The sequence below is a fragment of the Mercenaria mercenaria genome, chromosome 14 (assembly GCF_021730395.1).
Source record: "Mercenaria mercenaria strain notata chromosome 14, MADL_Memer_1, whole genome shotgun sequence".
NCBI lineage: Eukaryota > Metazoa > Mollusca > Bivalvia > Venerida > Veneridae > Mercenaria > Mercenaria mercenaria.
Genome location: NC_069374.1, coordinates 53011136 through 53023742, shown reverse-complemented (window position 1 = coordinate 53023742; position 12607 = coordinate 53011136). Strand labels below are relative to the sequence as shown.

Here is a 12607-nt window from a genome sequence, read left to right as displayed (position 1 = left end):
TACATAACAAACTTACCATTTGGTAGAATTTCATTAAATTTCTTTCATTTTGTTCCATTAACATCTATATAAACATGTGAAGTTGTGCACCCACACCTGGTCACCCCCTTACCTTGGTAACTCCCTCCACCCCCCTCCCCACCCCAACCCCCAACCCCCAAAAAATCATTTCTTATTTTAGATTTTTTTTCAAACAAACTTCACACATGTCCACCACTATAAGGTTATGGGGCCCGTCAAGTTTCAGTCAGATTGCCCAAGTAACACCAGAGTTATGGCCCTTAGAAGTTTCTAGTGTTAACTATATATGGTACTATAAATATGGCAATTTCTGCATCATAACTTTTGATATAATTGACCTTGAACTATGAAATTTAAACAGAATTTAGATCACCATAATATGGTTGTGCACACACAATTTCGTTCAGATTTCTTTTGTAACTTCAGTTATTGCCATCTAATTGTATAAAAATCCACATATTTGTATTATGTTTTATTTGACCTGGTGGGGCGGAGTTAATCTCTGATATATGCAAAGTATGGTAATCTCAAAAAACGAGCAAAATAGGTAGAGCAATATAACTGTTTCATTCCGTAATCTTCGGTAACCAACGACTAAAATTCAACGTTACATTGGTTACATGTACTACATACCCTGCACAAAAATGTAGTGGACCGTCGCGCAACCACGCCCCGCCAGGTCAAATAAAATGCACTATACATAACAAACTTACCATTAGGTAAAGTTTCATTAAATTTCTTTCATTCTTCTCCATGAACATTTATTATAAAAATGTGAAATTGTGCACCCACACCTGGTCACCCCCTTGCCTTGGTCACAACCCCTCCCTCACCGCCCCCTCCTCCCCCCCAAAAAATATTTAAAAAAATTCATTCCTTATTTTAGATTTTTTCAAACCTTCCATGACTATTTATCAACATGCAAGTTGTACCATTCCCCGGCCTGGCTCCTCCACCCAGTCATACCCACCACCGATCATGCATCCCCTGTCCATCCCCCCACCCCCCCCCCCTTCACCGATTTAAAAAAAAGTATTATTCTTAATTTTCCATCAATATTTATAATCAACATGTGAATTTTTGTTTCCTCGCCTGTTCACACACCCCGTCCCCCTAAGAACATGAAGAAATATAAACATATATTTATATATACATATATATGTATTTCCATTCCTTTCATCTTTCTTTTTTAAATGTTCAAACCTTCAAAATGTTAAGTTGTGACTGCACAAACCTTGCCCTTAGCCATGTTCAAGATATCTTACTTGATTGTGTTCTCTTAAGGACATTCTGTTCTTTTAAGTTCAAATGTACATGTGAAACAGCAACACTTGGTGCCATACCACTCTCAAAGACAATATTTCGTTCCAGTTAAACTTCAAGCTCACATTTCAATTATAAGTACCGCACAGTATTTTTAGCAACATGTAAATAAATAATCAGTACTTTGCAATCTCTTTTAAAACAAAATATATTGAAAGTATGATCAATAGCTGGTTTGATGGCGCAGTAGGTTGAGTGGATAGACATGTGATCATTTTGTAGTGTTAGTTTTGATGGTTCGAACCTTGCACCCATCATTTTTTTTATTTTGCATTTAGTTGATATACTTTGTGTAAATTTGCTTTTCTCTGGTTTCTAATTTATTTTCGAAAGCCTAAAAAACATTAGATTATATTAAAGATGAAGCTTATTTAAACACGATTACGTGTTATCAGTGACATATATAAATTAGTGCACAAGTTAGTACTAGACTAACAAACTAGTGATGTTTTCTTTGAATCGTATTAAAAAAACATGAAAAATAAATACATTTTTCAAAATACTTTATACGGGTCCGAAAATCGAACTCCCGACGAAAAAAAATAAGACAGATACCATTACCGCTCGACCAACGAGGATTTACTGTTTGCAGCCTAAACGTTGTGTATCGACTTAAATTTATGCTATTGTTTTGTTTGTTTACATTTCAAGGCGCCTTATTACTGTGCGATACCTATAGCTGCATTTAATTTTAATAGCTAAGCTTATTACAGTAAGCATATTCCATTCAAAATAAATTCTTTAGTCAGGATCAATATTTATTATGTACTCTTTAATTAAACATTTGTTTTCTGTTAAATTGATTTTGACTAATGAAATTATTTGCTTCTTAGTAACATCCTTAACTTTTTGCCGGATATATTTTTTTGTCATTCCTCACCACAAACCCTTTCGGCGGGGGATACCAATTCATCGAATTTGCTTGTTCTCCTTGTTTCTATTTATACCGCTTCAATAAATTTTGACATCTGACAAGCGACACTATTTATAAACCTGCTGTTTCTTTCATTTAACGCTGGTTATGAATTAATTTAGTCAACAGAACATTGTAAATAAAATGATTTACTCAAACAATTAAATTACGGATTAAAGGTATGTAGGTTTTACGGAAAAACGACACGGTAATTTTTCTGTAAAAGAAAGTTGTTTGATTCTTCGCATTGTGTAAATATTGCATATGCAGGCGTTGGGACTAAGTGTCGGCTGCTAAATAGAAAAAAAAATATATTTTTTTATCGGTTCTTCTTTTCCAATCTACTTTTGTTGTTTCGAATACCATTCAGGTTGACAATTTTACTTGAATCTAATATTACGATAAACAAATGAACATGGATCTACGCGTAATAGTTTTTAGGACATGAATCGCACCGTATTTACAGCAGTAGCAATGGTAGGAACATGCATTGTCAGTGGCAGTATAGTTAGCAATGGCAACAATGCATTGTCAGTGGCAGCAGTAGTCCAAATAATTAGACGTGAAAAAGTTGTCATTTGAAGTTCAACAGTCAATATTCTGACATTTTACATTTTTATTATCAAAGCTTTTTTCGACATAACATAGAAAGTAAAAAATGTAAAATATCAATTAAAATGAACTTATAAAGTGATATGAGTTATGTCAGGTCTTATATTTAGGACTATGGAAGCAGTGGTAGTATGACATGCATAGTCAGTGGCAGTATAGTTAGCAATGGCAGCAGTGAAGTTGAAATGCATTACGTGGCAGTTTTTTGAAAAGCATGGTTTCCAGTGTTTCATCAGTAACGGCGGGCAGTTAACCTAATCAGTGTTCCTGGATTCTGTACCAGTACAAACCTGTTCTCCGCAAGTAACTGCCAACTTCCCCACATGAATCAGAGGTGGAGGACTAATGATTTCAGACACAATGTCGTTTATCAAATAGTCACGGAGAACATGCGGCCCGCCCGAGAATCAAACTCGCGATTTTGCGATCCGTAGACCAACGCTCTAACCTACTGAGCTAAGCGGGCTGGCTAGAAAATGAACTAGAACTGGTTTGAAAAATTTACCTCCAGTTTCGACTTCTTCACTTAATGGTCGTTTTTGCATTGTATCTGGAAAATAAAGGATTTTTTTTCTTCAAAGTGCATGTTTTTTAGTACTGCCATAATATCTAGTAATTTCACTGCTTTAGAGTACTCCTATTTATTTGAATTATAACTATCACTTAAATGAACAGTATTTGTGCATATACACAAAAGTAGTGCATTATCTTGAACATGTATGTGATATGGAAAAATAAACTTATCAAAAAAAATAATTTTCACTATTTACAAAAATGGTACTGCAAGTCCTAATCATAAATCTGTACATACCAACACTATCATTTCTCATTAGCCTTGGTGATCTGCTATCGTCTCCCCTGAATGATTCTTCACTGCGGAGGTCTGGATGGTGAGAAACTGGCAGCATTGTAACATGACGAGGAAACGAGATCATGCTGCGATGTTGACTACCATCACTGCTATTATTTACTTCAATATACCTGTCCATCTCCATAACATTACGAGCATCAGAAAATCTGGATGGACTGGAACGGATTTCACTGACTTGTGGTGCTGAAACTTTATGACGCATACTTTCATCATATCCTTCATAGCATGACCCGATTTTCTCATTAAACAGCTTTTCGTTTTGCTTACTAGAACTATAAATATTTTCTATTTCTAATTCTCTTTCCTTAATTGTGCCTATACCATACCCTTTCTTAGCACTTATAAAGTCGCTTTCTTGTAATACTGGTGAATAAGTTTGATCCCTCGTATGAAAGGCAAATGATTTTTGAGGACTGGGTCCGAATGAAGAATTCATGGAAGACACATTAATCTCTTTATGTGGAGAATAACCGAACACAGGTGGTGGTTGAGCAAATGCATTCTGGGAAAAATCTTTGGAAGACGCACATTTTGGAAGTATTTTACTTCCCGAATCTCTTACTAACAATGGATCATTATTGTTTTGCATGTGATAATCGTTCATAATTTGTGAAATAGAAGCAACAGGCAAGCCCATGTTGAACAGCTGTTTTTCTTTTTCCATTTTGTTTATGCACCGGTCATTTAAAACAGTGTATACAGCATTTGGATTTCTTAACGAATTTTGATAGAAAAATCTGGCTTCATGTTCAGAACTGTTTGGCAAGTTCGGGGAAGACAGGGAATGATGTAAATCTCTTGGTTCAATACTCCGCCTATACATCTGACTCTGAAACTCTTCTCGGATAGCAATGTTTGGTACATGGCTCGGACTTGCGACCGAACGATCACCGTCCCTATACTCTACACCCTCTGCTACATGCACACATGTCTGTCCCCCAGCCTGAGATGAAGTATCGCCTATACTCTCTGCGGACTCCTGTACAGTCTTGTTTTCATCTGACTCTTTCTTGTTTTCAGGCTTGAGGTAAGACTTAACAACATTGCTTTGAGAGTCTGCTATCAAGGCCTCGCAGAAAAGGTCAAAAGTCTTTGCTCCTTGATCAGATTTTGGCAAATAATCTAACAATTCTTCGGCCTGTTCATCTTCTGTATTACCATTCTAAAATTTAAACAAGCAGGCTGACATTGACTGTTTGACCTTTAAAATACGTCATGTCAACAAGTAAAATAGAGACTACTACTGCGTTAAGTATAAACTTTTTAAAGTTTGAAATAACGGTTTTTAGTAATGTTTTCCTGTTATCTGACCTACATGTAGTGACACAGATTTTTTATGCCAAGCTGACTCAGTTAAGCAATTTCCATTGATTTCATTTATAAGACTAATATTCTGGAAATACTTTATGACAGGGAATAAGTAAATCAGCTGGAAAATATGGTAACAAGTGTGGTAAGTTCTGTCTATAAGATAAATGTACCACCCATTTCATGAACTCAAATACCGAGTTTCAAACTTGACCCAGATATTGTAAAGACTGATCTTTTGACCAAGTTTCATCCAAAACAAGTAAAATACTGCCACTGATTATTACATATGTAACAAATATTTTCTGTTCTTGGAACCAGCCACCTAGTTTTTAATCTCAGATTATCCAGTTTCCAATTTGACCTAGATTCCAAAAGACAAGTTTTCAATCAATGACAGCCCTATTTTACAAGAAACACATGAAAAGTGTCTTGTATATATGTCACAAAAAGACAAAAAGTAATATTAAAATCCTGTATGGATGTTGACCAATACATGAATAAAAACCATCCAAAACAGGAGAAAATGAACGTGACCAGGTCATTTTTTTATCAAGCAGAAAAGTTTCTTGATGATCAACGCATTTTCCCCCTTCCTTAGCATGGACCTTTTCCAAGGGTTTTTTACTCAAAAACAATCTTTCAAACTGTGCAGTTTTCCCATTTTAAAAGTGATATTACCTGTATATTGAGACTTTATTTTCCCTTTGCCCAAATTCCAAACTTATTTCTTCCCCAAAACTACAGAGCTCTGCTTTTGAGAAAAGTGCATGTCTCCCACAACTGCCTAATCATCTGTACAGTAGTATACAGGGCTGGGACAATTTAAAAATTTTGAAACCGGTTATTCATTTGTTTGAAATCGAATCAAACCAGTTAATCGGCCTCATATTGACAAGAGCTGTCTGTAAGACAGCGCGCTCGACTTTTCTCAGTGCTAACTCTGAATTAGAGCTTTGCCAGTAAAAAAAAATCCAAGTTAAAAAGGGACATTACTCTGTCAAAATTCGAATCAGAGTAATGGGGATTGTTTCTCCTGGTGTAGACTTTGATAGTAAATAACTGTTTTAAGTTTCAAGTCAAAAACTTTAAAAGTAACAGAGATATTGGACTATCAAAAATTTTAACAAAAAATTCTAAGTTAAAAAGGGGCATAATTCTGTCAAAATTCAAATCAGAGTTATGGGGATTGTTTCTCCTGGTGTAGACTTTGATGGTAAATTAGTATTCTTTAGTTTCAAGTCAATAGCTCTGATAGTAACAGAGATATTTGACTTTATCAAAAATTTTAACCAAAAAAAATCTAAGTTAAAAAGGGGGATACTTCTGTCAAAATTCAAATCAGAGTAATGGGGATTGTTTCTCCTGGTGTAGACTTTGATAGTAAATAACTGTTTTAAGTTTCAAGTCAAAAACTTTAATAGCAACAGAGATATTGGACTATCAAAAATTTTCAAAAGGGGCATAATTCTGTCAAAATTCAAACCAGAGTTATGGGGATTGTTTCTCCTGGTGTAGACTTTGATGGTAAATTAGTATTCTTTAGTTTCAAGTCAATAGCTCTGATAGTAACAGAGATATTCGACTTTATTAAAAATTTTAACCAAAAAATCTAAGTTAAAAAGGGGCATAATTCTTAAAAAATTTAAATCAGTGTTATGTGGATTGTTTCTCCTGGTGTAGACTTTGATAGTAAATAACTATTTTAAGTTTCAAGTCAATAGCTCTGATAGTAACAGAGATATTTGACTTTACCAAAAAATTTAACAAAAAATTCTAAACAAGAGCGCCGCCAAGCGGGGCAATATACGCCCGAAGGCTTACATCATAGGATGGGAGCAAAATTTTAAGAACTTGACTGTTGTAGCCCAAAGGACTGGAACAACAAAAGGAAAACTTCAAAAAACAAATCCACAAAAAAATATTCAAGGCCTACAAAAAAATCCTTATCAGGTACAGGTATGTAAAAATAGACCTAAAAATTGGAAGTACCATCCATGTTGTACCACAGAAAAGTGGTCTCGGTTTTTCCCTACGGTCAATAATAAAAAAGTTTCAAAATAAGCTATTTATAGTAACATAAAAGGGAAGTAATTAAAAAAAAAAATATTGTAAGTACAAAAAAGAGATCTGCCAAATAAAAACAAGAGCACTGCAATGCAGAGCAATATACACAAAGCAAAGTCATATATGACCTTTGACCCTTAAGTGTGACCTTGACCTTGAAGTGAGTCATCCGGAACATGCGCTCTGCACATCGTCTCAGTGTGGTGAACATTTCTGCCAGGTTTCTTTGAAATCCTTCCAGCAGTTCAAGAGTTACAGAGCGGACACAAAACAAACTGATATGACTTTTGACCCCTAAGTGTGACCTTGACCTTGAAGCGAGTCATCCGGAACATGCGCTCTGCAAGTCGTCTTGGTGTGGTGAACATTTGTGTCAAGTTTCTTTGAAATCCTTCAAGGGGATCAAGAGTTACAGAGCAGACACGAAACAAACTGATATGACCTTTGACTCCTAAGTGTGACCTTGACCTTGAAGCGAGTCATCCGGAACATGCGCTCTGCACGTCGTCTTGGTGTGGTGAACATTTGTGTCAAGTTTCTTTGAAATCCTTCAAGGGGTTCAAGAGTTACAGAGCGGACACGAAATTGCTAACGGACAGACGGACAGACGGACACCAGCGTCATAACATAATACGTCCCTTCGGGCGTATAATTAAAAAGGGGCATAATTCTGTCAAAATTCAAATCAGAGTTATGGGGATTCTTTCTCCTGGTGTAGACTTTGATAGTGAATAAGTATTTTAAGTTTCAAGTTAATAGCTTTGATAGTAACAGAGATATTTGACTTTATCAAAAACTTTAACCAACGGCGACGGCGATGCCGACACCGGGGCAACTGCAATAGCTGCTCCATTTTTTCTTCGAAAAGTCAAGCCAAAAATGATGTTTTCTTTCCTGACGACTGTATCAAGGTACTCCCAGCAGCTGAATTCATTAGAAACTTACCAACTTTATCGTTTGCAAGCAGTGTGACAATTAATAAGTCATATTTTGGTGTATTTTATTTTAAATATATCATGACATGCAAATCCGAGAATTATTGATAATGTTCAGTTGATGTGTTTTAGCGGAAATATACTGTGGATTTATGTGCTGGTCAAAGAAATGTAAAAAGATAAAGGATGACTCGTGACGTTTATTGTTTGAGAGCGATTAAAGGTTTTGTAAAATTGAAACCTGTCTCAACTAATAATAGAATCGGATCCGATAAACTGAGTAATCTTCCCAGTCCTAGTAGTATATGAGTCAACCATGCACCAAGACCTCAACTGCCTTATCAGACTTTCAGAGCTTGATTACCAAAAACAAGTTTCAAGGGCCATAATTCCGAAGTGCCTTGGCTGATTTGGCTAGTTATCAAACTTGGCCGAGGACTTACTGGCAAACAAATTTTGCTCAGGTTTGGTGAACATCGGATGAGAAATGTTTGAGTTAGAGTATGGACAAGAAATTTTGTGACAGACACACAGACAGACATACACAGACAGGAGTAAATCAATTTGTCTCCCCCACCCCTGTGCAGTTGGAGACATAAGAAAAGTAACAAACCCCTATCCATCTTCTTTAAAAACAAACAAACCTGATGGTGTCCTTTATTTCTTTGAGTACACAGAGCATATAAGGCTCTGACTTGTTCTAAATGCTGAACTTTACCTTGATCTTTCTGACCATCCTTTGATCTATTATTTTTCTGCACAGAAGCTGTGTGAAGAGCCCACTCCTCATATTCAGGTCCTCTACCAAGTTCGCACGCTGCAGTATCAACAATTCTTTATGCCTTTTCTCCATCTGAAACAGCAGAATCAATGTTTTTTACTGGTTTAAATTTTATCAATGGTTACATTTTGTATTACTGACAGTCATTTTGAGGGTCAAAATCATTTGCATAGGCGTAGCAAGAGCTCTAAAGCTTAAAAAATGATACCCATAACAAGGCACGAAGTGCCTAGTGGAGGAAGGGATTTTCCCCACCTGCTGGAGGGGGTCGGGGCCTCCTCCAGGAAATTCTGGAGACTTAGATCAAACAAGGAGCTGCATTCAATAAACGCTTGATGCCCCCGGTGGCATTCTTGTCGATACAAAGCAACCCAAGTCCAAAACGAGGTCAAGTTCAAGGTCAAGGTCAAACTGAGATCAGGTGATGTCTGAAGATGAGGAATGGTCACAGGTTACATCTGCATTAGTATCAAGTCATTCTAGTAAGGGGTATTGATGCTAGACGAAACTGTCCCATTTGGTTAACCAAGAGATGGCCCATACAAAGCAACCTAAGTCCAAAACGAGGTCAAGGTCAAACTGAGGTCAGGTGATGTTTGAAGATGAGGAATGGTCACAGGTTACATCTGCATTAGTATCAAGTCATTCTAATAAGGGGCACTGATGCTAGACGAAACGGTCCCATTTGGTTAACCTTGTACGGACGGACGAACAAATTGACGGACAGGACAATCACTATATGCCTCCCGCATCAGTAGATGCCGGGGGCATAAAAATGGTAAAATGGTGCATTTTGACACATTGTGTGCCATATAATTAAAGTGGAATTCCAACAATCAAAAGGTCAATACAGTCGAAACACGGTAGACTCCGGATGGGATTTTTAGTCCCGTCAGTAAAATTCAAGCGCATTGTAAACTCGGTTAAGTCGAAGTGAGAAAAATATGCGATAAAATTTCACACATGTCATTGTGAATGTGGTTGGTTTTTAACACATGTCTATGTTTGTTACCTAACCAGTACCCCGTGATGCAGACATATCAAAGGTGCAGTGATTATCAAAATAAGATGATGTCATACTAATGTTTGCACGTGCCATAATGGTAATTGTTTGCTGTAAACATTAGATTTCTTTACTCAGCGGTCATTTGTTTTTGAGATGTTCTGAAAATTGCTTTTGATTTAAAATAATGAATTTATCAGTTTGAACAGTTGGGACCTTCGAAAAACTTAAAACTTTGATAAACACAAACTGTTTGGAATCGTGTATGCGTTAAGTGCCAACAGCACGGAGTATACAACAATCAAGGAAGAAGTTTTTTATTTTTTATTAAATCTTTTCGTATTGTGTCGAAACCAGAGATTAATCTTGTTAGCTGTGGACAACTGTCCTGCGTATCCAAAGATAAATGGACTGAAATCAGTAAAGCTAGTGTTTCTTCCTCTGAATTCAACCAGCGTCACGCAACCTATGGATCAAGGTGTTATAAGGAACTTAAAAGATAATTACAGGAAACTAGTATTTCAAGAAAGATTCACGCTTTGGATAGTGGGACTGATATGTGTATCAATGTTGTATACGTCCCTCCTCATAACTCGAATTTCGGTTATCTCGAAATAAAAAGCATGGTCCCTTGAAATTCGCGATACCGAGTTTCGACTGTATTTCGAAAATGTTTTGACAACAAACATTCCTGGAATTTTTTACATTACGCACATGTGTACTATGTTTAATGGGCGCGCCACCCTTGATTTACATGTATCAAGACTGACTTGCTCTTTAATTATACTGTGAAACAATCTTAATTTAAAACTTTTTTTTCAAATTCCATGCCTAAAGTATGCCTAAATGCACCAAATGCATGGACCAATTACCATCCCCCCGGACCACCTTAGAAGTGCCCTTTTCAGTGCCAGTGCCCTTTTTGAATCCTAGCTGGAGCACTGCAAAGGTTATGCATTTATGGTTTCAGCCAAATCAGCTATTTCACAAGGACATGAATTAGTGGACTTGTTCTTTTACATGTGAAATGGAAGAACATTTTACTTATACATGACATTGTGCACTGGATTTACTTTCATGACTGGTACCAACAATATTAGGACTGGAACAATTTCAAAATTCTGAAAGCTGCTAATCATTTGTATAAAATCGAATCAAACCGGTTAATTGACCGCCATATTGAAAATGCTGTTTTCTATCTTGACGTCCATATTAAGGTACTTCCAGCAGCTGACTTCTATATAGGAACTTACGGGCTCGTTTGCATGCAGTGTGATAATTAATAGGTCATATTTTGGTGTATTTCATTTTGAATTTACATGTATCACAACAGGTAATGGGCTGGTCCAAGAAATGTATAAAGTACGATTTGTGATGTTAATTGTTTGAGAGCGATTAGTGGTTTTGCAAAATTGAAATCGATTTAAATCAGTAATCAAATTGGATCTGATTAACCGAGTAACCATCCCACTTCTAAATAGTATCAGCAACAATGTAGAACAGATTAAAATGCCCACAGAGGGAGGTTACTGCAAAAGCATTATGATTTTCATCGAAATGATATTGAAAACTTGCCTTTTGTTAACCTTTTCATACATTCAATTTACCTTGATTTTCAGTCTGAACCGTCTTGGTACTGCTTAGTAACAACTATCTGCTGAGGCCAATTCTGGGCTTATTCATATCAAAGAATGGCTTTTCATGACTTTATTTTGGAGAACATCTTGGTGACAAGCTGAGAATGGCCTGCTGTTATATGGAAAACTTCTACAGAAGAACCTGAAACAAAATAAGAATGATGTCAACACTTCATAGCACAATCCCCCTGTGTACTACCACTACAAAGATTGAAGACACCAAATCCTAGAAAAACTAGAGATACTTTTTAGAAAAGCCCATGTCACAAACAACTGCCTCATCATTTTTTATCAAGCAGAAAAGTTGTTTATAAACTTGTTTATAATAGTGAAAGAAAGTAGAAAGCGTGATGTTTCAGCAGGAAAAGCTAACATATGATACAAGAGGGCCATGATGACCCTGGATCGCTCACCTGAGTAATATGAGCTGCATGTCTCAAATGTCAAACTGATGATTTTTTAAAAAATTTTGGAAGATTTACCGATGTACAATCATGTAACCTCTGGGGCAGGGCCAATTTTACCCTGGGGGTCATGATTTGAACAAAGTTTGTAGAAGTCTACTAGGCAATGTTACATATCAAATACCTAAGATCTAGGCCTTTTGGTTTATTTTTAGCAAATTTATGAAGATTTCTCTATGTACAATCAAGTAACCCCTGGGGCTGGGTCAATTTGACCCGGGAGGTGGGGGGGACTTTTTGAAATCATCTCCCATCTTTAAGATATAATATAATTATCTTAAAGATGGGAGATGATTTCAAAAAGTTGTTTTCATATTTTTCTCGTTTTAAATATATGGTAAGTCACAGGAAACAGAAGTATTTATAATTGTTTAATCCATGGGAAAAAAACAATTGCAACTTTCACTAATAAATAACAGCAATTTTACGCCATAATCGGAAGCTTTTATTGTTTTTTTCTCAGGGTTGATGAATTAAAATAATAAACTTATTTTTTCTTTAGTATTTAACAAACAGCTTGTGCTCATGAATTGTTGACTTCGTTTTACTGTTTGAGAAAACTGATAACGGTTAAGACCTGAAGTCTAGCAATTTGCATGTACTAGCTACATGTATTATGAACTGTAATGCCAACTACAACTACATTTATAAGGTAATTGCTGGTAACAGTTA

General features: G+C 36.2%; 1 protein-coding gene across 1 annotated transcript in view; it reads right to left on the bottom strand.

Annotated features, from left to right (window-relative positions):
• Positions 1-12607, bottom strand: part of LOC128548187 (uncharacterized) — a 41877-nt gene that overhangs the window by 14564 nt on the left and 14706 nt on the right. The window contains exons 2-5 of the mRNA XM_053522628.1: positions 11442-11613; positions 8769-8903; positions 3681-4902; positions 3318-3419 (exon numbers count right to left, since the gene is read on the bottom strand). Coding sequence (XP_053378603.1) covers positions 3318-3419; positions 3681-4902; positions 8769-8903 — 1459 coding nt within the window. The 5' untranslated portion in view covers positions 11442-11613. The remainder of the gene's footprint in view (positions 1-3317; positions 3420-3680; positions 4903-8768; positions 8904-11441; positions 11614-12607) is intronic.